At 38.3% G+C, this 25,164-nt stretch overlaps 1 protein-coding gene and 1 long non-coding RNA gene across 5 annotated transcripts in view; both read right to left on the reverse strand.

Moving 5' to 3' along the window:
• Positions 1-307: 307 nt before the first annotated feature.
• On the reverse strand, positions 308-5,281 carry LRRC14B (leucine rich repeat containing 14B). Of its 3 annotated transcripts, none has more exons than XM_075493594.1 (3): positions 5,189-5,281; positions 2,760-3,555; positions 308-1,318 (listed from the first exon to the last, which is right to left on the reverse strand). In XM_075493594.1, exons 2-3 carry the CDS (start codon positions 3,482-3,484, stop codon positions 673-675), a joined length of 1,371 nt encoding a protein of 456 aa, XP_075349709.1. In that variant the 5' UTR covers positions 3,485-3,555; positions 5,189-5,281; the 3' UTR covers positions 308-672. The 3 variants fall into 3 exon arrangements, with proteins under 3 accessions (XP_075349709.1, XP_075349708.1, XP_075349707.1); XM_075493593.1 differs by lacking the exon at positions 5,189-5,281 and having other exon boundaries at positions 2,760-3,150; positions 3,328-3,794; XM_075493592.1 differs by lacking the exon at positions 5,189-5,281 and having other exon boundaries at positions 2,760-3,794.
• A 342-nt stretch (positions 5,282-5,623) lies between these two features.
• Positions 5,624-25,164, reverse strand: part of LOC142406661 (uncharacterized) — a 48,151-nt gene continuing 28,610 nt past the window's right edge. Inside the window, exons 2-8 of one of the 2 annotated variants that reach the window (XR_012774651.1) lie at positions 20,037-20,154; positions 19,718-19,942; positions 18,982-19,147; positions 17,975-18,155; positions 14,790-14,906; positions 14,192-14,460; positions 5,624-6,163 (exon numbers count right to left, since the gene is read on the reverse strand). This is a non-coding gene — a long non-coding RNA (uncharacterized LOC142406661). The remainder of the gene's footprint in view (positions 6,164-14,191; positions 14,461-14,789; positions 14,907-17,974; positions 18,156-18,981; positions 19,148-19,717; positions 19,943-20,036; positions 20,155-25,164) is intronic. The other variant, XR_012774652.1, reaches the window with a different exon arrangement.

A 25,164-nucleotide genomic window follows, 5' to 3' on the forward strand; every position in this document is an offset into this window, starting at 1 on the left:
TGCTTTATATTGCTGGAGGAAGTGGTGGGAAATCCCCTGCTGTCAATCAACCATTTGGTTTGCTGCCTCCTCAGTATGGAACTTTACTCCTCACCAGCTAGACAAACTGTGTAATTCCCCATGCAAAAGGAGGTTTATCATGCTTGCCTCTGCAGAAGAAAGAGGCACAGGGACATTGGAGGCTGTTATACAACCCACACTATTGGGAATGTACTGGATAAAACACAGACTGGTGAATTTGGAAGGCCAAGGGCAAAAACAAAAATTGGTTTAGGGAGCCATAGGTGAGGATAGGCACGCAACTTAGGAGAGGGCTTTCTTGTCTTTTCTGTAGGGCTACAAGCCTCACTGCCAAATCCAGAGGAAACTGTAGAAGAAATCAGCCAAGCTTAGACACCTATTGTTTTACTGAGAAACAAAGTGCTTTTGTGTAAAATAATAAGCTATTAAGGGTCCTCCCCTCTTGTGAGAGCAAGTAGTGCATATGTAAGGTGTATGCAATAGATATAGCATAGTTAAAATACCTCAGATGATCAGAGGCTATTCAAACAGAAGTAAATTCAGCCAAGAAATAAAAAAACCCTGAAGACTGATCAATGGAGGCGCAGTTCTAGAAAAGACTACATTAACTTCTGATTTGACAGAGCATCTCACCACCACTATGTTACACCTTTAACTTATTTTGTTAAGAGAAGTAGTGAACTTTTCTAAAGTCTCTTTAAAGGACTTGATCAAGTAAGCTCCCAGTTCATTGTTTGTCTCCTGAACAGCTGCGTCATAACTGCCAAAGAGTGGAGTTGAAGCCTTCACATCCTCCCTATTTGCTTGGAGTAAAATGAGGTTAAGCTGCTCTGCTACACTTTCATATTTTTGGTGATCAAATCTGCAGAGACTGGCATCATCAATCGGGTAGGTGATGCCAATAGGGTAGCAGTCCCTTGGAACTGGGAACTCCACATTTTTCAGCATTGGCAACTCACAGAGAAATGTGAAAAGGTGTTTAAGTGCTTGGGATGACAGTGGGTTTCCAAGAAACTTAAACTCCTGTAGTTTCTGACAAGGGCTTAAACCTAAAATCAACATGTTGACATGAGTGTCTTGGATATTACAGTCCTCCAAGGTAAGACTCCTGAGCACTGAAGAAGAATGGCTGAGAAGCTTAAAGAAGACTGATGGGTAAAGGTCAGGTATATTGTGACCACTCAGGTCCAGGGCTTCTAAGTGATTAGCGTGGAAGCTATTGGCTAAATAGGCCATATCAGCATGGTTCAATGAGCAGTTAGAAACATCCAGCATCTTCAGTGGAGTTTTTAGTGGGCTGCAGAATTAAAGAGAAAAAAAGTTTTATGGTATAAAACATTAAAAAGCTACATTTACAAAATTTCATACAACTATCCACATTATGAATACAGCCATCTGCCACATTCATTATTTTTTCTAACCTCTTTTGAGAAACAGAAGCATGTGCCAACAATGACAAAGTATATTTTTCTCCTGAAATCAGTTTCATAAATTAGCTCCTACTTTACATGACTCCAACTGTGTTGTTTTAACGGGGATTAATTTGGTAACATTTATGCGTCTATTTTGTAACCAGTTATATGTTGTCAGGTGTCTATTACTTGCTGAATTAATAGCAGATCATTACTACCATAAAAGCATTGGTGGCTGCTTCTTGTAGAAAGCTGTTATAATTCCAGAGATTTAGATAATTTCCATTAAGGAAGGATTCATTCCAATATGAATTGTATTGTTCTGGAGTTGCAAAGAGACTTTCTGATGAAGAAGAAGGTTGGAAGAAGTGTACCTGAGATTATGTACAAATATTCTAGTTGAATATAAAATAGTTCTGACGGATGAAAATCAAGAGATGCCTTTCATACATACTAAAGCTTAAGTGAGACTTCTGCCACAGACCTCAGCTGTATCAAGGTTAGAAACTTGTAATTTATTTCTATCAATATAAGCAGTGTGCCATTCACAACTTTTAAATGAAATTACTTCTTTGTACAGGAGGAATTTTAGACCAAGGTGATTTGTCTTGATTAAACTTTTGTCTGCCTTATTTTTCAGATGCTCTGAAAAGCATACAGTTAACTTACTTTCTGTTTAAATATGAACACTGTTCACTGGCAGCTATATTTCTGAGAATTGCCAATTTTTCCCAAGAATTCATCATGAATATTCATATACTAGCTTAATTTGCAGTACAGAAAAACATCAGATGTTCTTGCCTTGAGATTGACAGACACAACAAACAACTGAAACCAAAGTCTCAAATCAAAGTCTACTATCCCCCTGCCCACCTAAAAATACAGTATCTGTGGAATCTTAGTATATTTGCTGCCTGTGTTTTTGAGGACAAAAATTCACTGGAGACCCTTAAAAATACTTGGAACATGAGTCAGGTCTTGTACCAAAGGCCAGCCCAAGCTGATCAAGATATAAGCTCAAGAATGTGGCCAATCCAAAATGTCTGGTTGTACCTCTCTCTTATGTGGTAGCCAAAAGTATATATTCTCATCATACTCATCAGATGGGCTCTGAAAGACCAATAAGAACAGTCAGTTCTTCTAAGTGTATTAGATATACATTGGCTTCCAATTCTCCCCAACAAATACCCTTTCCTAGCTTCCTGCTGCCCTTTCTCACACTCCCCGAGATATACTTACTTCCCTTATTCTCAGATATTCTCAGCTTGCTGATGGCACAAAGGGCTGTTCTTTACAGTTTGACTGAAAGCAGGATGACCAAATTACCTGAGCAGTTTCTGTATTCTTCCTGTGAGTATAGAAAATGACATACTCAACTCGGTCAGCTGCGTCATTTCACCCATCTTTTCTCCAATGTTAGTAAGCATCCGTTCATCTGTAGCTGTGAACCTCCGCACATTAAATGTTCGTGCTGGCAAGGTCAAGGACATCAATAGAGGGAAGTGGATACTGTTGAAGAGTATTTCCAAGTGTTCCATTTCCAAGCGAACATTGTGAACTATTTCCAGTTTGCGCAACAAAGAGGGATCAATGAGCTTTATGATATAGAAGAATTTCTGCAAAGCCAGGTTGTCAGATCTGAATGCCACACAGCAGATCTTCAGTGGACAATAGCATTTCTTCAACAGGGCCTGCACTACCAGCTCATAGTTCCGCTCTGTAACAAACAAGTCAATTAGCACATCAATATTGATTTCAGAGGTACCCAGATTGCACTGTGTTTGTTGCAGGTAAACCAGCAGTTCTAAACAAAGCTTAGAGAGCATCTGTGTCCTGGACCACCTGCCCATTGTCTTCTTACACTCGCAAAACTGAACTTCAACATCTTTTATACCCGTCAGGTCGACCACTTTCAACCTTTTCACGTAGGGAGAAGGATGATTCAGCACATAGTCTCTCAGCCCTGTCAAACAGCTTTCCAAGCACACCAAGCATGTTCTATGGCTCAGGTCTTCCTGGTAGTCCACAGTTGTTCCCAAAAGTTTTCCCATGTTAAAGTCAACAAGTGGCCAGTTCTCTACCAAGTCATGAATCACTTCCCCTTGCTCCAGTAAATAGCTGGCTTTAAAAAGAAGAGGAAAAAGATTATGAGCAACACAGCCGAGACTCTTCCTGGCAAACTCTGCATTTGACACGAATGCTTCAGCACTTATGAATCGGAGAGACTTCATTGTTGCTCTGGACTCCTTGCCGTCATGGAGAGTGACTTCTGCGTTTAACTAAAGATCCTAGTTGCTTATCATCTTCTATTTTTATCTGCAGCTGCTGTTTGCTGCTAACAGTAGCTTTGCTGGGAAGGCAGAACGAACAGTCACATGCTGATCTGCTTTCTATTTTGGAGCTATACTGTGATTCTGCAGTAATTAACTGTGAGATCTTTAGTCAGAGGCATTTATTCATTTAAACCCTCATATTTATAACAAAGCTAACTCAGCTAACTACAGACCACTGCCCAGCAGGAACAGTAAGATCAGGGCAGCACACATACATGAGAATATTTCTGTATCTTTCCTATGCCATACAAAAACGCACTCAGGGTTCCAACTTAAACACATAACATGATCTGCGTTCCACTGTCTTCCATGAAAGATGATATGCTGGGGATTCACATGCTGATTTCAATGGGGAAGATCTCTCAGAGCTAGCACAGAGCTTCTCCTAAAAACTATAGCCATAAGGAAAGACTGAGGTGCTACAGTCATTGAGCTACACAGTGTCCCTCCATTTTGCCTTTCCTATCAGCATGGAATAGTTAAATACAGTGGCTCCAGTGGAAAAGACAAAAGACTTTAGAAGAGCTCAGAGCCTTGGTGACTAGGACACTTGCCTGTGATAGGAGACTGATGGTTAAGTACAAGACAAGCTGAACAAGACAGAGCACAGAGTTAAAACTTTCTCATAACTTCCCAGGCAAGCAACCTATTGCTGTTGCTTTGAGCAACAGATGGTCTTTTCTTTCCTGTTATTTGAGAAATCATGGTTTCATTGTGATACAGAATGGGAAAACATTCAAAATCTATTATCTTTTCAGGCCAGGAGAAAAACCTCTCTCACCCAGCTGTCACAAAAGCAGAGACGATGTTTCTTTCTTTCAACCTGGCACTTGCCTGCCAGGGGAAGCAATGTTGGACACCTCCCTCATGGTGTCCTGTCATGTCTTTTGCTGGGCAATCAGTGGGACAAAGAGCATAGCTTGAAGTTACTAAGTTACGTGGAACATTTATATTTGTTGGTTTGGGGTGGTTTTTTTTGGGGGGGGGGGGTGCCTTACATTTGAGTTGTGGGGCTTTTTGCCGTACAATCGGGATTTCAGTGTATCTACCGGGTTATCCTCTACTAGCTATTGACTGAACATTGGGTGGAAGACAATCCTGTAAACATCTTTCTTTTTTCCTCTGTCATTTAGAAAAACCCTCAAATCAATAATGTTAAATAGTTTCTAAGAACCTATACCACCAGCTCACATCCTCCATTCCTTCTGTTCCCCAGGCCATTCTCTTGTTCACCTTCTACCCTCTGCAGATGACCTCTACCTCTTCTGTTCTGCACCTCTGATTTCTCCAATGTCATTTGTACAAAAGTTTTTGAGATAATCTGCCTGGCTGGTAAAACTGACTGTGTCTTGAGATGCCCTTGTTCAAATGCAGAAGAGCTCCTGTTAGATTTGTTGACTTGAGTTCCATGCCATGCCCCACCTTATTGTTGGAAATGGTCAATATGGAAGATTAAACTCCTGCTGAGAAATGCATCAGGATCTCACAGTACCATGCTGAGTTGAAAAAGTTGCAGATGATAAAACCAAATGCAAAATGGAAAAAAGTATTAAATTTGATGTTTCTTTTAAAATAATTATGAAAAAGAGTTGAAGGAAAGAGTCAAACTGTCTTCCCCAGCAAATAAGCAATAACTTTTTCATATATAGAAGTGGCTACAAATATTTATTTCAGTTTTTTACGTCTATAACTGTTGCTCTATTCTAATAAAAATCTAGGACATTACTAGAGCAGTTTCTCTTGGAACTTTTGGACCCCTGGTCCAAATATACTACGTAAGCAGATAAAGAGGTCCAAATATACTCAGTAAGCAGATAAAAAGTTGTGTATATAACTTAATAACTAGCTGTTTAAATTTTGAAAGGCAATAAAACTATGCTTACAAAAGTTTCAAGCAATTAGTACATTTTACTTGTTATACAGGGATCAGTTATATGTTGCTGTTTTCAGCATTTACAAAATTGCACAAAATATAATAATACCTACATCATCATCTGCTATAAATGAACTGGAGTTGAAAAACAGAGGAAAATACTTAATACTTTGACAAGTTCTATCTATTTCATCTTACATGTTTTTTAATTATATTAGTGATGCCACTCATCTATTTGAAGGCAAAATTAAGCTGATACAAACAAAAAAACTGCAAAAATAAAAAGCTTCCTCAGAATGACACAGTCTAATAAAGATGTCCCTTCCCTGGTCATTTAAAACATATTTAGGATTTCTTTTTTTTTGCTTATGATAAAATATTCCATAATGGGTTTACTTAAAAAAAAAAAAATTGAATCCATTAATTGTGGCATGAATTTTTCACAGCAAGGCAGATGTGGAATTATCTGGAAAAGCAGGGTCAACACAGCTTGAAAAAAGTCTTCATTGTCATGTGATTCAGAGCTGTCAAAACAATTATTATATTAAACATATAGTGTTTTATTTAATGGTAGAAAAAATCATGACAAATCACTTAAAAAATTTTAACCAAAGTAAAGTTTGTGATATTCTAGCATTCAAGCTGTTTTAGTATTGTTTTGTGCTTGTATGGCAATAAATACTAAATTAATTTTAACAGAATAAAACAAACTTTTTTTTTCAGTTACTACAAAAAGACTAATCAGAGCAGTGCAAAAAATATTCATCAGGTGGATTTTAATAGGTTTTTAACCTTTAAAAAGAGTATATTAAAAATAAAACTATTTAATGATAAAATAGCTGGTTTTCAAGTTAACTTGAAGTAGGCTCCCACTGAGAACCTGAGAACTGTCATCCTAAATGTATGAAGGAACTATTTCTTACTGAAGTGGCTCCAACATGGAAGAAAGTTCTGTTAAGAATTTCACTTTTATAATCCATTACAGGATATATACATCTATCAGCAGCTACGGAAGCACTCCTGGGTCAGATCAAAATGAGATGGGGCAGGGGAGAATACAGGTAATCCATTACTTTTGCATAGATCTTGTCAGTTTATACTGTTAACATTCAACATTTACTGGCATAGTCATGTAAAAACAGAATTCAGAGGTTCAGGTTTGCAAAGATGCAGCTTTGGCATAACTAAGGGAAAAGAACAGAGAGGACTGATATATCAAGGAATGAAAGTTAAGCAAAGAAAGGAGTATAAAACTATGTAACAACACAACGAACAAAGTTCATTCTAAATTCAGAAGATGCTGAGAATATTGCTCTGCAGAGAATGTAGGGGAAAGCAGGCATGACAGATCTAATTATTTTTGTGGAATTTCTCAGTCCAAAAATGTCGCTATAAACATTTTCTGCAAAATTTTTTTGATAATTATCATCTATATTCTATTTGACGTGTTACAGAAATGGCAATCAATATTCATCTAAAAAATTACAGAGATTTCTCACTTGTTAAGAAGTCATTTTTCATATGAGATTTCATGGTTCTCAGGAAGGTAGAGTTCAGATAGTTATGTTGAGCAAAATGGTGTGACAATGTTTTAAAATTCCCACAGAAACTAGCAATCCAGGAGACTCCTGGAGCGCATTGAGGATAACTTCTTAAGCCAGGTAATACACAGCCCTACCAGAGAGGATGCATTACTGGATGTGGTGGTCGCCAACACAAGTAAGCTAATCAGAGACATCAAGACTGGAAGCAGCCTGGGCTGCAGTGATCATGCACTGGTGGAGTTCACAGTCCTGAGGGATATGGGACAGGCAAAGAGTAAAGTCAGGACCCTGAATCTTAGGAAAGCGAACTTCCAGCTCTTTGAAGAGTTAGTCAATAGGATCCTCCTGGGAAACTGCCCTCAGGGACAAGGCAGCAGAACAGAGCTGGCAGATCTTTAAGGACGCTTTCCATAGAGCACAAGAGCTCTCGATCCCCAGGTGTAAGAAAGCAGGAAAGGAAGGCAAGAAACTGCCATGGATGATTCAAGACCTGCTGGTCAAACTAAAGAGCTAGAAGGAAATGCACAGGCAGTGGAAGCAGGGACAGGTATCCTGGGAAGAGTATAGGGACGCTGCCCAGTTGTGTAGGGAGGGGATCAGGAAGGCCAAGGTGCAGCTGGAACTGAACTTGGCAAGGGATGCAAAGAATAATAAGGCGGCCTTCTACAGGTATGTCAGCCAGAAAAGGAAGGTCAAAGAAAGTGTACCCCCCGATGGGCAAGACTGGCAAACTGGTAACAACGGATGAGGAGAAGGCTGAGGTACTCAACAACTTCTTTGCCTCAGTCTTCACTGGCAACCTCTCTTCCCACACCTCTTGAGTGCATGGACTGCAAGGCAGGGACTGGGGGAGCAAAGTCCCTCCCACTGTAAGAGAAGATCAGGTTCGTGACCACCTGAGGAACCTGAACGTACATTAAGTCTATGGGACCTGATGAGATGCATCCCAGAGTCCTGAGGGAGTTGCCAAGCCACTCTCCATGATATTTGAAACGTCATGGCAGTCAGGTAAAGTCCCTGGTGACTGGAAAAAGGGAAACAATGCACCCGTTTTTAAAAAGAGTAGAAAGGATGACCCTGAGAACAACCAACCTGTTAGCCTCACCTCTGTGCCTGGGAAGATGATGGAACAGATCCTCCTAGAAGCTATGCTAGAGCACATGGAGGAAAGGGAGGTGATTCAAGACAGCCAGCATGGCTCCACCAAGGACAAGTCTTGCCTGACCTACCTAGTGGCCTTCTATGATGGAGTGACTACATCAGTGGACAAGGAAAGAGCTACTGATGTCACCTATCTGGACTTCTGTAAGGCCTTTGACATGGTCCCCGCCAAAACATCCTTCTCTCTAAATTGCAGAGATATGGATTTGATGGGTGGACTGTTTGGTGGACAAGGAATTGCCTGGATGGTCACATCCAGAGAGTAGTGGTCAACGGCTCAATGTCCAGATGGAGATCAGAGATGAGTGCTGTCCCTCAGGGGACCATACTGGGACCAGTACTATTTAATATCTTCATCAATGTCATTGACAGAGAGATCGAGTGCACCCTCATCAAGGGGGTAGATTCAGACTAGATACAACAAAGAATTTTTTTACGAGGGTGGTGAGGCACTGGAACAGGTTGCCCAGAGAGGTGGTAGATGCTCCACCCCTGGAAACATTCAAGGTCAGGTTGGACAGGGCTCTGAGCAACCTTATCTGGTTGAAGATGTCCCTGCTGATTGCAAGGGGGTTGGACTAGATGACCTTTAAAGGTCCCTTCCAACCCAAACTATTCTATGAAACACTGTTTTAAAATGGCTTCATTTGAATTTTTTTTTTTTTTGCAAAAATTTATATTTTGGTTGAGGATATTTTCCAGTTTAGTTTAAGTTTTTTAATGCTTTACAAAAAATTTAAGCCTGAAGTGATCAGTGAATTTTTCTGTCTATGCAAGAAAATTCCATGTATTTCCTCTATCAGCAAACTACTATCTTTGCACAAAAACAGGTTGTGTTTGTAGCCCACCCTACATGAAATATAGCCTGGAATTGTACTTGTTGGTCCCCACGGTCAGAAAGATGGAGACAGCTCATGCCTAATTCTCTGAAAACTAACACAATGGAACAGCTCATTATGACGCTATCTGTAGGTAACTCAGAGATGACAAAGGCTGATAATAAGCATGGGAAGCAGGAGAGTTAACAGAGCAGTGCTAGAGGTTTTATTTGCCCCATAGTGACAGACTAAAACCCTTGTGGCCAACTCAGCCTTCCATACACCCAAAGAGTCTGGGAGCCTTCCATAGCTTGAACAATCTGATCCAGTCCAAAAGGGTATTAAGTCAGAAGTGCATTTGCACATTTTCTGTTTGATTATTGCATTGGTACAAACATCATTGTTTAAAATGAAGTACTTGAAACACCTGTCTGTACATATCTAACACACATGCATCACAAAACACAGGTAAAAATGCATTGCTCTGCTTTATGTCAGAGAATGGGTTTAATCCATGATAGTACATCATTTCATATTCTTATAAGCAGCTCCCAAAGCAAGCTGCTGCATGAAAGTGACAGTGGTCTGAGAAATACTGAACATTTAAAAGACGTGTAGATGTGGTGCTTAGGGACATGGTTTAGTGGTGGACTTGGCAGTACTAGGTTAATGGTTGGACTTGATGATCTTAATGGTCTTTTCCAACCTAAACGACTCTATGATTCTATGATTCAAGTGAAATAAGAGAACAACTTACAAGAAGGAGATACACATAAGGTTTACACCAGACTACCCTTACAAAAGGTGTTACAGAGGTGATTCAAGCTCAAAAAGTTTTCTAATATTGTTAAAGCACACAAGCCAGCTTTAGCCAGCCATGCCTCAATTTAGTTTACTATTTTAAAACTAACATGGCAACAAGCAGAGTTTTCCTTTTTATTATTTTCCCTTGATCATTCTAGTACTGAAGAGAAAAAAACTGTTAGTTACTCATTTATGCCTGTCAATCAAACAACTGTTGAGAGATCTAATACATGAGAGGTTTTGTTCTGATGGAAAGGAAAAGGGAAATCTATTTAAAACCAACCTTACTGCTTAGTGGGAATGACCTGATCACATTAATCCATAAAAAAAAGCTCACAAGAATGGGGTTTTTTTGGTACAGGAATCCGTCAATATAACATTCTCTTTGGTCATGGAATAGTTAGAAAAAGCATTTCTAAGCACTCCCTTCCTCTTATTGATGTTCTCTTGTGTCATATAAGGATTATACTTAGTGACTCAGAACAGCAATTTTCTTGATGAGGAACTTCCCAATTTCCACAAAAGTGCTCCTTTGACAAAGCTGGAGAAGCAGAGATATAGCAACATGTTAACTGTAAAGCAGAGCAGAGATATAGCAACATGTTAACTGTAAAGGAGAAGCACTTTAAGGAAACACATTAATCTCAGTATGTATAAAAATCGAAGCCAAGCTCAGCACTAACACCACTCCCAACCTGCAAGACTGCTGTGAACTAACACAGACAATGCATGCCAAGCTTAGGCTGGAATACCTCAGAGGCAGTGCTCTTGGTTTCCCAGCTGGCTGGCTACTAAAGTTAATAGGGGTCATTGCTGATGACTGGGATGAAGAAGGATAAAGTAGAGCAATCTCCGGGTACAGGCTGTGTAGAGGAATACTTCAACAGAGTATGTTGGCCTCGGATCCATGTTGGCTAGCATGTTAGCCTTGGTCTAATCCAAAATGAAGTAGAGCTCTTCAGAGTCCCTTTTCTGCCATATATATGAAACAGATCTACGTATGTTCCTAATAAAAAACAAATACCAGCTGGGAATAGTAATGCTATTTTACCTGCATATTTGACTAATAAAGAGAATCTGGTTTAACACTGTGCCTTCCTATCTCCTTATAAAACACTATTACTTTTAGTAACAGTAATATTTCCTTTTACTTTGCCTACTTCCTTGAATTAATTTGCAGACCTCAGCCAGTCACATTTGTATACATGCAAATATATGCATGTATGCAGTGAATGCAGTGCACTCAGCTATTCTGAAATTCCAAAACTGATTTTACCAGGATTATATTTCTCTCTATCTAGCTGGACGCATACACAGAAATGCTGGTAATGCACAGCTGTATCCAACTGTAGTTAGATGTCAGATGTCAATTTTGATTGTAAATTCATGTGCTTGCAGGATCCAGAAGTCCTTACATGATACACTTTTTTTATCCTCACAGAATCTTGCAAACATCAGGGGATCAAACACTATGGGCATCTTGCTGCCACTGCTTCCTTGAGACAACAGGGATTTTTATTATAGGTTAAATAGGCCTGCACCTTACTTTAGAATTCATGTATAAGGGAATTAAGCTTAAAGAGCTCATTGCTCTGACTGACTAGCACTCATTTAGCAGCATGCAATCTTTGACCTCGTTTGCATCAGCATTACAATATATTGTTAAAATTACTGGTACTTCTATCTAATGTTGAACTTGCAGTGTTTGTTGTGCCTGATTAACTACAAGTCTCTTTGTAACTAAATAATAGGCCTCTGCCTATTATAACTAAATAAAGTAACTATTTAGTTATAAATAAATATTATAACTAAATATGTAACTAAATAAAGAGGCCTCTGCCTCTTTGGGTGCATAACCCATTGGACAGTGTTCCATTTTGCTCTCTTTTGTAACTGTAAATGTATTCGTGTTCAAGATAGTCTTTATTTGCATACAAATGTTATCTGAATGTCACAAGTAGCTCTACAGACAGAAATGCCCGGTCTCAAGTTCCAGTTTCTAGGAGGAGCTGGTGTAACAGAAAAATCAGTGTAGTGATGTCTTTCTGATGACAGCCTGTAACAGGTGTTCAGAAGAGACTGTCCATTTGATATTCAGAGCTTTTAACAGAACTGATGTTCTGGGTGTTCATACTCTCCTATGTATTCATGTCTTTTGCATCTGGACACTCTTTCATAAAGTCTTCAGATCTGAAAAGTCTGTCCAAAAGAACAGAGCGTATTGCTATAAAAAAATTTCATTTCAGCCAGAATATATGCCATCTCAAAACCTGTGCTGAATTACAATCAGAATTGATGCAATTTATTCCTGTAATGCTATCTCAACTGTTTAAACCAAACTTATGAGGCCAGACTCTGCTGTCCTCACACTGGGCTTGGACTTCTGTCATGAGAAGTGTTACTAAAAGATGTATATCACCATTCCCAGAAAAACGTAGCACAGCATGGTAGAAGAGGGCCAATAAGATAACTTAAAGATAAATGTTGGCACTCATGTAATGAATTACACCATGAGTTAATGTGGGGTAGAATCTGGTTTGTTACTCAATCAAGTCCCTCAGCAAAAACGTAACTGAAGGCAGAAGATTAAATTAGTGAATTGCTTTAAGTAAATTCAGTTAGAAAAAAAAATCATTTGACAACTGTGTTCGTTGGACTAATATTTCTAGTTTCTCCAAAACTGATTCTAAAAGATGGATTTTTAAATGCATCAACAACAGAAGTGTAAAATAACACTGTATGGGGTAAGATGCTAAAAGCCAAAGCCTATTGTACTTATACCCAGTTATGTCACCATTGCAACACAAAGCAAAACATGGCAATTTTGCAACACAAAAGCAATCAAAATACTGCAGGTAGGCAAGTGATAGTTTAATTTAGTTACTCATCCCACGGAGAGTAGTTTGACATCTGCAGGATCTGGATCTTCAGGAGACCTCAGCATTAGTTCAATATTGCCATTTTTCTAAGATAACAAAGATATGCAAAATAAAAATTGACTGGCTTTTTGCCAGTAACTACTTACAGGTGTAACATACTGCCTGTTGTACTTTGATGCGTGATTCTTCTCAGGGAGAAGAGGAGGCGTGCACTGCGAGGACTATTTGGAACTAGCACTTGAAATACCTTCATTCAAAAACTTCTCTGTAGTAAGCTGTGACAACTCAGAACAGGCAGAATTACTAAAACCACTCACACTTTCACCTGAAGTGCACTGAGATGACTCCAAACTGTCTGTGACTATGAACAGGAATAAGAGCACACAAAAAGTGAAATGCACTGTAAATCAGCATGAACTCCAACAATACAACAGAAGAAAGTAAACACCTGGTTTCCAAAATCTAAGACCATTTTTGTCCCAAACTGAACATAAACCTCCAAAGATGATGTAACTGAATGTTAATAACATGAAAGACAATGCCTCTGGACTTGCACTATTTACCTGTCTGACACCACAGTACATTGATGAAACACTGTCATTACAACGCATGTGTCCAAAGAAGAGCAACAAAGCTGGTGAAGGGTCTGGAGAACAAGTCCTGTAAGGAGCGGCTGAGGGAAGTGGGATTGTTTAGCCTGGAGAAAAGGAGGCTCAGGGGAGACCTTATCACTCCCTATAACTACCTGAAAGGAGGTTGTAGAGAGGTGGGGGTTGGTCTCTTTTTCCAAGTAACAAGTGATAGGACAAGAGGAAACGGCCTCAAGTTGCGCCAGGGGAGGTTCACATTGGATATTAGGAAAATTTCCAAAAGGGTTATCAAGCGTTTGAACAGGTCTGCCCAGGGAAGTGGTTGAGTCATCATCATTGGAGGTAATCAAAAGACATGTAGATGTGGCACTTACGGACATAGTTTAGCGGTAGACTTGGCAGTGTTAGGTTTTCGGTTGGACTCTATGATCTTAAAGGTCTTTTCCAACCTAAATGATTCTATGATTCTATGTGCTGCTAAAGTAAAAAATGGGAAGAATGTTGTTCTTGAAGGCAGGAGAAACATAGTGCCTCAATAGTGACACAAGGATCTGCCCCTATCTGAGCATCAGGGATACATTTAGAGTGCATTGGGAGTTGCTACTAATACATGACATATAGTTCATTTAAGCAATGATACAATTTTAAGTCAGAAATTACAATTCATTGATATTCCGCTGTGCTACTGAACAGCTGTAAATGTGTCCCTTAACAACCTGAACCACCGACCATGTGAAAAATATCTGTTCAGCTTACTCATTGAAGGCTGACTTCCTGTTTCCTGCTCCAGTTCATCTTCCTCAATGGAGGTGCTAATATCATATGAACAGTGGTAGAAGGGTAGTCCTAAGAACCCTGACATGATGGGCTGGAGCAGACATGCAGGCTCAATGAACCGAGAATGGATGATGATGTCTGGCTGCTTGAGGAAGATGTGCTACTACTCCTGATAGTAGAATGTGGTCTCCTTAGTGGTGTGGAATGGTCAAAGACAGACATTGCTACTGATGCTCGAGATCTTGGCTCTGTAAGAAAAAGACATTTGGGTCATTATGGAAAAAAAGGGGGGAACATTATCTTGAAAACAGGATCAGGAACAACACTGAGAATTTACATTTGACCAAGTATCATCTACTACACAAACAATCTTAGTAAACTGTGATAAAATCTATTCAGTTCTAGGACTATCTTGAAGCTCTTTTGACAGGGGAAGAAGAAATGCAGTGATATACTCTATTCTCAACTTTCTTGAAGAAGAAAGAAAGGATATGAAGCAATTATTGAAGGCTGTCTTCTGACTGGACCCAGATGCAGGGAAGAAGAGAGTCCTTATGGCACGGGTACTATATCATACCTCTTCCCTTCATGATGTAGTCAATAGCTTGATTGCCTATGGCTGCTTCACTGGGTTTGATATCCATGAAAGGTTTATTGCCTATTCCCATTGATACCATCTCTTGCATTCGAAGATCTAAAATGAATGTTGTACACAAATAAATTTTAGGAAGCTCTTTGAAGATTTACTGCAGAAATAAAACATCTTAAACTATCAGACATTTCCTATAGGTAATTCCTGACTGACTCCCTGCCAGAAATCTATTAAGTACAAAATAACAGGAGCAAGTCTTCCTGAAGCTCGGTGCTTTTGCTGTTATTTTCTTTAGAAATATAAAAGAGATTTCAAGGATGCGTCTCTCCCCTCTTTGCCCATACTGTCACCATCACAACTGAGTCCCTCTGAACTACTTCAGTTATAGTACAAACTTGCTTTGTCACCTCCTAGCAATGTAAAGATTTCTTTCAAAGGGAAACAATGTGATGATTTTTCCCATGATAGCTTTGTCAGTGTTCAAGACATTACTTTCCTCTGGTCAGCTAATTTGAATTCCAAAGCAGAAATCATTGCCTTCAGACCAAAAGTAATACCCAAGAGTTAGACTTATTCTGTAGGGACTTACACTTTATATTTGTACTAAAACTGCTACTGAGAGGTAGCAGTACCTCCTGGGTATTACACAAGTGGTCTTCTATTGAAAACTGAGCGACATGCATGCTAACAAACCTCCCAACTATACCTCAAAAATATTTTGGTGCTGCCAATAAAGTAGAAAAGAGAGGGTGGTGTTTATTTGCCCAGCTTCATGCCTGGAAAGGTAAGTGCAAACTTTCCTGAAATCCCTTCCACAAGTAAAGAACAGAGGCACTTTCTTGTGAGGGTAGAGCCAGATAAGATGTGGCACAATCAAGTGTGCAGGGCCAATGAAAAACTGCAAGACTGGCAAGTCCAACATGCACAGCATTTTTTCAAAATGACAGAAAACATGCCAAGCACATTCATCCAGCATGTATGTCCACTGTGATGTGGTGGAGACCTAGAGAAGAACAGTACTAGATTCAACAAAGCTGTAAGGAAGTATCCCCATACTATCAGAACTTAGAAGGATCTATCTGATTTGTCCTGTAGCTAAAAATTTTCACGGGATGGAAGGAAGAAAAGAAAGAGGCACCAGAATTAGCAACAGATCTAGACAATATCTCCTTGAATATATTTACTACTTTCATTTCAGTTTCAAGTTTATTGTTGTTTTCTCACTGAAATTTTTTCTCTTCTTGTGAACAAAGACTTTTAAAGTTAGCCACCAGCAGAACAGCAAAGAGAAATGGAAAAATAAAACAGAAACTGCTATGATTTCATTATTTTTAGATGTTGCTGCACTGACTTTAGTGAATCTTCTTGCACCTATCTTCACCCTTCCTTCTACTCCTTCAATTTATGTTTTGTGTTATACCCTTCAGAAGGAAACAAGGTACAGAAAATTCCCATCTAAGTAAGATGGTATACCTGTGAGATTACATTCTTGAACTTGCAGCATTTAGCAAACATTTTTCAGTGGGGTCTGGTTAAAAAAAGGTTAAATTTAAAAATAAATCTTACTTATCTTCAAAATAACCTGGAGGAATCTGAAAAATATTTTTAGCATTAATTTTACGGTCACCTTCACTGCACATGGATACTGTAACACAGATCACCAAAAGGTATACAGTTATTGCTTTGGTTTCAATCAGCATGCACAAAAATTTCTTTGCATCTGCTTTATTGACACATCAGAAAATAAGTTGCAAATTAGTCAGATAAAGCTGTGATGACGTCTCGTGGTGAAAACAGACATTTTAAAAATGTGGAATAGGGAAGTTACGATTTGTAGTGACTTTCAGTTTTAAACGACAGGACACAGGCTAACAAAAATTAGTTGGCTAAAGTATGATGCAAAACTTTTATGATCACTTAGAAAACTTTGTAGGATTCTACACTTTCCCTTTCTACACTCCCCTTTCCAGGGGACTTAAAGGAGTCTTCGGTTAAGGCTTCTACAAAGGAAGAATCCTAGAATTCTACAGAGGTTTCTAAGTGATCACCCTTAAAATAAATATTGATTAAAAACCCTAGAGAACAACGTGCCTAGAGAACAAGGATCATGAAACCCTGCTTGATGTGTAATGTTTATTATTGCCCTTGACTATTTTCACAGAAGTATTTGTCCAGCAGGTTTCAGCACCTTCAGATCACTTCTTAAATATTCTTCTTTTCCTAAGTGAAACATTTAACTGCTAATTAACAGTTTATTTCCAGAAAGGAATGAAGTTATACTTTTTCTTATTGCTAATAGAGAAGGCTTAAAACTCAAGAAAGATTTGTTTCCCATTTCCTTGTTTAAGGCTTTTGTCTTTGAGGAAAGAGAAGAGGAAAGACTGAATTTTTAAAGTTTGATTTTGCCTTATTTTTTTCTAAGAGTATGCATGACTGCAGAACAGATGGGATCACCGATACTGTACAGTGAGAATGAATAAAATAAGGGAGTGTTTATTTCTAAAATCATGGTGACATCTCACAACGTACCTAAGCCAACAGAAAATTAGTCTGTGAATCAAAGAAGTACTGGTTTACTGAGGGGTCAGATAAGCAGCAATACTAAAGCATGAAGGGTGGCACGAGAGTGAAGGAGAAGCTACAGCAGACCACTGAGGCTCCCTCTTCCTTTCCAGGGAAGGAAGTGTTAAACCAGCATGGTTATCTTGTCTAATCTCACTCTCAAAACTGATATTTAAAATCTCTCTCTTTCGGCTAACAGGGGGAAGTCTCTCCCCTTCATATCTGAGACTGTCAATACCAGGAAAGAACAAGCCCTCACATATGTCTGAAGTTCAGGTACTTCCCTGACTTTTGCCAGCCCATACATTTTCTCTTCTAAATAAATCTTCATCAGACAAGATAGAACCAAATAAAAGATAACAGATCAATTTATGGTCCTGCAACTTGCATATAAAGCACATGCAACCAAATTCTTTAACAAGCATCACTCCTAGGTGTGGAAATACTAAGCTTCTACTTTACGCATCTGCTGTTTTCAAGTGTGTCTTGCTTAACCTGAAGATTTCTGTTAGCTTAAGATGCATAAGATCTGTTTCACTCTGGTAGAGGTCAGTCTGCCTGGCTAGAACAAGAAATTACCAACTGAAACCTCTTTACAGACTGCATACCTCCATTCCTCAGAGCCTGTCTCCAAAGAATCTTTCCTATGATATTAGTCCATGTAATTTTAATTTCTCCTGAGTTTGCTTGAAGGATGTACTTGTCCTGGGATTATCTTCTCCTTTGAAACCAAATTTCAAACCTCAGACCACTATCTCCAACATTCTCTATCATTCCACTCTCGGCTGTCTGAAAGATACAAAACAATTTGATGTTTACTACAAACAGAGCAAACTAATTTCTTCATGTCATGCATCTTAATTGAGAGAGCTCTGCATCTTGATTTCTTGGTTATGAACCTGCAAGCGCTTCCAGCTGGAGACTTGTTTTCGTACGAGTCAGCAGTTTGTGTCTTACTTGCATGATTTCCTTCTAAAGAGCGCAGGGACACAGCAGTGTTGCTGCTAGAAGCTAGCATGCATCCTCTAATGATCAGAGGATTGAAGTTAATTCAGTTAAACTGAGTCTTTAACCCTGGATGTAGTAGTTGAGTCACTATTCAGCTTCTACCAGTTGAAGACAGACCAGCTGGCATCACAGGTGCAAGGTGATCTCCGGTGATGGCTCCAATTCTATGGCTACAGCACTTTAAACATGCACTTAAATTAAGCATATGTATCAGTATTTTGGCAAACCATAATCCACAAACAACAGTGGACATGTCTGTATTCTCAATCCAAGTGACTGCAAATTAGAACTTTATATATTCACCCCTTGTTTTCTAAATGGTAAGACTCTTAAGCATTTTGCGTTTCTTATGCACTTAGGACATAGAAAAACAAAATATCCATATTTTGCTTCCTCAGAGCTTCTCCGAACTTTGAAAAAAACAGCTTAATATCTTTTCCCTAGAACAATAATAGTAAAAAATTATTTGTAATGAAATTTACAGCTGGATGCTGGTCCATTCACCAATAGTGCTAAAGAGAGCATGTCCCTGTTTAGGGCAGGCTATTGAGAAAGGAGCACTGTGCATTATATAATTCCCCTAACAGGACAACAGGATTTAATTTACCTTGAATAACTGTTTGTACATATAGATGTCATATCCCCCATTAATCTTTCTTGTTTTGCTAAACAAGATCTTCAAAGAAGAAGATGTGCCTCAAATACTTCTTCCTTCCATAGCAAACAATAAACTCATCCTGACATTGCAGTTTCCCTTGCTCTTTCAAATTAACCTGTTGAGAGAAAATGACAAAGTTCTGACAGATAAGAGAAGGCTGCATTGATTTCACCATGTCTAAGGAAGGAGGAGGGGAGAGTATGTCTACTCTAGAGCTGAAAGTAAGGTAAGCTACAGGGAAACATGGCATAACATTCTGAGAACGTGTTGCTCTGGGTGCACAGATGCATCTGCATTGCTGATTAAAACAGAGTAATGTGAATCTGCTAGAACTGCTTTCAGATCTGTTGGATAACTGAAAGGTTCAGGTATCTCTTCATCATGCTCACATGCAATTCCAGAGCCAAACAGCATGTCTAGGCCCTCTGCTGCACACATGTCCTACAAGCAGAAGCATTTTAGGATAGGCATGGCTTCGCCCTACACACTGTTTTCTTAATTATGGTGTACAGCACTGGGCACTTCAGGATTTTGATTCATAGCTGAGTCTTACAAGCCCCAGAGCATGACAAATCATAGGTGTTAAAGCACTCCTTTCTGTCTCTCTTGGTGACGTGCTACCTTGGAGAAAAACCATGGCAGGAAAGTCAAGTGAACAGCAACGTAACAATGGGAAAATGCTTACATCACATCCTTGAATAGCATCCATAGCAAGCAGGTAGTTTCCACAGTGTAGTTGGAATTTCACCATCTCCTCAGCAGCCCTCAGATCACTGAGTTCCTGCTCCTGGGCTTTTGTGCACTCCTTGATTATATCTTTCAGTAGAAGTGCACACTTGCTCATTCTTTGAATGGGCTTCAACAAATAGGAGGCCAAATCCATCTTATCACACAGATTCTGTTGCTTATTCTGCAGAAGTAGCAGAAATAGGTAAATGCTGCTAAGCTATGTTCCCTGAATGACTATAAAATCAACAAGTAAGTAAAATGATCACACAACTTACATGAAGTGAGGAACTAGACAGTAATTACTTTAAAGACAGCATTTCCATGGCTGGTTAGCAAGGCAACCGACTGTGGCTTGTTCTTGCTGTACAACGCATACATGCCAATCTGTTCTTCCTAAAAAAAAACAGAGAAGATGCTGTTAGTCCTTTCTACCTCTCTACTAATTAGTTCCTTTCTACCAATAGATTTTTTTCCAGTTAAAAGAAGCAAAAAAATTGTCTGCATATAGATTTAGGGAAGTTTATTCTAAACTGTAGCAGTACTGGTGTTTTATCCAGCCAGACATTAGCAGGACAATCAAGGACCACATATGCAGGGAACTTCACTTTCTATAGGCATCAACCCTTCCAGATCCAACACTCTGTAAAACCAGGCAGTTGTAGTCATAGGTATTTCATTTTTCCAGAGCAAAAGTTAATATAACATCAAAATTCTTAACCAGCATGGTTACTCTTAGAACAGCACTAACATCCTATCTACCTGATCTAATTTCTTCAATATACGAGTACAGAAAATTCCTATGAGAATGGGCTAATGTCTCATAGCATTAACAACTTGCAGGAGTTGTAAGGAGTTCAGCTACTGAATGCAGCACAGACAGAAACGCAGACACTTCCCTGCACAGCACTACCCTGGAGAGAAGATGGGATCATGCCCAAATTACAGGCTACTAAGCCTTAACAGGAAGCTCCCTTAAGCTCCCTAGAAAGGGGAAAGAATGAGAGGGAGAGAGAAAAAAACAGCTTGCCCAACATCCAGCACGACCATGGGAAACTCTCTTGTCATCTGCTTAGAACATTGAATGAAAAAAACGCTTGAAATATTTGTCCCCCTGTCTTGGGAAACACATGAGTATCTTCCTACCTTTAAACTAAATATGTTCAAATATATTATCCAAAGGTAAATAAACAGATCTTCCTTTCATAAAACAACCTGAGCAATGAAATACAGCAAGAAAAGTTTGCTTTCAAGAGACAAACACAAACAGTTTATTATCTTCCATTATCCATTTTTTATCTATTGTGAATCCAGCCAGACACTGTTATGCCCTATAGGTATTTGCAAGACCGATGCATAGCTGTTTGATTAGAGAATACAATCATAAAAAATCAAAGCAAAGGATTATAGTCCTTTTCAAATAAAAAGCACAACATTTTTTTGCATCTTTCAGATCTCTAACTTCCTACATATACTTCATTTCTCCTTCCTTCCATTAAGAAACAATTAAAGGAGAAAAACATCATGAAAAGGTAAAGCAAAAACCTTACTTTCCCACTCAGAAATAATTTCTTTTGGTTTTAAATCCAGGTTTTCTAAGAATAATTAAAGAGAAATTTATTTTTAAAAGTGGATCTGACCTAAGTGATGATTAGCTCCTGCATCAGCATTTTTACTCAATCATGTCAAAGAAAACCTCACCATTGCTCCCAGTTACATTAAAGGCTTGTATTCTTGTCTCCCTGCCCCGTATTTTGTTATCCTAGCAGAGGAACATATCAACTATTAATGTTAATGAAATTCTGTAATGAGAAAATACCACAGCCTAGCTGAGCTGGGAACAGATTGCTTCAAGGCCAAAATTCAAGCGCTTTTTTCCAAAATAGTCCAAATACAAGAAGCAAGTCCAATACAAGAATACAAATAGGAATAAGTATGTCATTAATGATCATTTCGGGATTGATACCTCAGAAAGAGGCACAACAGTGATTTTCCCAAACAGCTTGAAGAAAGAATATTCCAGTTCTGTTCCTCTGCATCATACATTGATGATGTAGAAGAACCACCAGAAATTCAAAGCTCGCTTCTTCGTCAGTTTACCACAAGAGCTTTTCAGTTTTGCGCGTGGCCTTCAAAGCATCCTGATATCAGAAGCAAAACAGACTTTTTTCTGGCCTGGCCATCATGAGAAAAATGAAGTAACAACTGAATTTCCAGATGAGATAATTCAAACAAACAAAAAAAGTTTCATTTTTCATACCATCTACTTATTTCAAAACAAATGTACTCTCAGTTACCAGGCTGTTCTTTTCCCTAACAGTACTTATGCAGATTTATTTGGACAAACCAAACAGAATACCACATAAAAGTCGATGCCTTGTTTTCATCTACAGCCTAATTATGCTCTTTCATGTAATGCTACCTGAATACAGGCATGTAATGGCAGACAACAACTTCAAAACATGCTACTGGAAACATATTAAAGTGAAGTGGGTTCAGAAAGAAAAGGGAAAAAAAAAAACTAAACATGCAACTTGAAGTCAGTAGGTTTAATCCAAGACCATTTTAATGACATAAGAAGGTGGTCAACTATTTACATGAGAAAAATAAAACATAAACCCACACAGTTCACAGGCGGATTTAAAAAAAACTAAAAAACAAAACCCAAACCAAACAAACATTCCTTTTAAAAAGTCTCAGGAAGTTTCTTTTTTCTTGATCAGTTGCGTTTGGAAAAATGCCCATTTGCCTACTTTTAAACAAAAGTTTAAAGAGATGCAGTAAGTAAAACAGATGAAACTAGAAACTAAGGGCTTGATTCCCTGCTGACACACAACATGAACGTGTCAATATCTAAAGTTAACATCTGTGAAAGAAATCTCTGGTTCTAATTAAGTTAGAGCCATGTTAAAAGAGGCTGCAGCTGGTTCCCCTCTCCCTCCATTCCCCGACACACAAGAGAATCTAGAGAAACAGAAGAAAATTAAGCTATACTTCAAAGAAAATCCTGTAATATAATTTTTAAAAAGCTACAGACAAAGTTACTGATTTTGATAGATCTAAGGCAACTTTAAGTTTGCTTCTAGTAAATTCCAAGAACAGTAAAGACTGTATTGTAACTCCTAGGAGTTACAGGAGTTGTAGGAGTTACTCCTACAAAGTAAGTCCTGTAAGCCTAGGACTAAAAATCAGACTTAATATAAAAATCACTGCTATTCATGCTTTGACAAAAATCTAAACCAACATTAAACACAAAATACTTTCCCTGCAGATGATCATGGCTTTTCTACATGTAAATAAATTTAAAAGCAGTGTTGGAAAATAAGTGAGGAACATGTAAAGAATAAAGTTCAAAGGGTCAACCAAGAAGAAACAAAAGAAAACCTAAGAATATCCTGGTAAAACCAGATCTTCCAGCAAGTGATATTTAACAATGGAGAAAATTAAGCCTTAAAAGGAAGAATGACCCTGAATTCATGACCTGAAAAGCATGGGTTTGGGGTCTACGACCACCAGCAACCACCAGAGGACCCCCACGTGAAAAACTGAGCATGCGTTATGCTAAATCATCATTATGTAAGCTATAATTAACATAGTCCTGCCTAGTAGTTTGAAAACCTATGTATATGGAAAGATATACTGTATAAATGAACCTAGATCTGTGTAAACTGGTATGCATGTTAGGCGGAAGGATCCCCCGTGCATCCAGCGGTGCAATAAAGAGAATGCCTGCTTCTTAATGCTACATTGATGTTAAGAGGTTTATTCCCGATTCCGGTGACAGCAGGAACTGTTGAATACATTTATGCATGAAATCTTATCTTTAAAAAAAAAAAAGTACCTTGTTTTGCTTTATCTAAAAAACTCCAAATCACAAAACCAAAAAGATCCCCCAACCCCCACAGAACCATTTGAAAATAAAGGAAAAGACATGAAACTTTTAATTGCAGAATAAAAGCATCTATTATGGAGGTATTCAGAAATTCCAATAATTTTCACATGTAGCAAAGCTTACATATGCAAATAAACTAGTAGCTTTGTTAATCTGCTTCCTAAGAGTGGTTATTGTGCAGCTGAGAGCGCTGCTAGTTTCTACAGGAAAATTGCAGCCTTGCCAAGCTGTCAGGAAAAATTTGAAAAGCCCACGGCATTTGTGGTCTTAGAATTTGATCTGTGTAGGCGAGATTTTAAATCAGCTACATCTGCAAAGGGCTAAGTATGTTTTTTAATTATTGCAGGACTGGTTGCACAGGACAAGTAATGCTAACGAGCTGATAAAAATTCATAGATTTTATAAAGTTTAACATGAAAACTGGATCCATCTTAGAAATTATTTTACATGAAAATAAAATAACACTTTTCACAAAAAAGGATGCAATTAAAATAATTACAAAATCATGAACATTCATGGTTTTTAAGTGAAAATACTGTTGCATCATTATTAAAAGTAGCATGTATTGATCTATTAAAATAAAAAAAAACACATAAACTTCTTCTAAAACACTTATTTATATAGAAAAAACATCACTTTAGACATCCATTCCTGCACTAACTAAAGTTAATTTATGTCTTCCAGAAGCACGGAGGCCATAACTTAGAAAAGATTGTAATACCATTCAGCAAAACTGCTAAGCATGTGCTAAATTCTAAGATCATTAGAGTTACCTCAGGATTTGATTAAATTTAAAAATAGGTTGACTTGTTGATAGTTTGCTGAACTACAGTCCTGTAAATTTATAGCAGACAGCCACTATAAATAAAATAACCCACAGTTCAGATACTGTTACAGACATAATGAGTAAACTTGCTCAATAAAGAACACTGCGGTGATAATGAATTTAACTTCAAGGAGATTATTTCGCTTTGGAATAGCCTACGTGAATCCAGGAACATCATTCTGGTCATGAATTACTAATTAATAGGGATTAATTGAAAAATGTTTTGAAGGAAGACAGAAGAACTATATTTTTAAGACCTTCAATTTTTGGTGCCAGACTGTATAGATACATACATACTTTTGTTTATTAATATTGATTTAATCTTCCATCTCCAGAGAAGTCACTGGTAAATTGGTCAGCCTACCAAGCTACATCATCCCAGAAATGGATGGTCTTTACTCCAAAAAATAAAAAATATCCTATAATAATGTTCAAATCTGTTAGCAGACATGAGGGACTGAGGAGTCAGGAGAGTACTTCAGAAACTGCCAATTCTATGCCCCTCCTTGTACCTTATATCACTTAGATTTCCTGAATATTTTGTGTTAACCTAAGGTTCTTTAGTAAATGGCATCAACAGGTTGTTTTAAATGAACATTTAATTGCAGAACACACCCAAAATCCCACCCGCAAAAGTAAATAGAGCCAATCTTTATTTTTGCTACTTTATGCATTGTTAGATTTAAGT

The sequence above is a fragment of the Mycteria americana genome, chromosome 2, assembly GCF_035582795.1.
Source record: "Mycteria americana isolate JAX WOST 10 ecotype Jacksonville Zoo and Gardens chromosome 2, USCA_MyAme_1.0, whole genome shotgun sequence".
In the NCBI taxonomy this organism is placed as follows: Eukaryota; Metazoa; Chordata; class Aves; order Ciconiiformes; family Ciconiidae; genus Mycteria; species Mycteria americana.

Coding starts and splice junctions, on each gene's coding strand:
- LRRC14B (XM_075493592.1), bottom strand. CDS start 3,664: ATGAAGTCTCTCCGATTCATAAGTGCTGAAGCATTCGTGTCAAATGCA. Junction 1,319..2,759: donor AGAATACAGAAACTGCTCAG/GTAATTTGGTCA, acceptor TTAATTCTGCAG/CCCACTAAAAACTCCACTGA.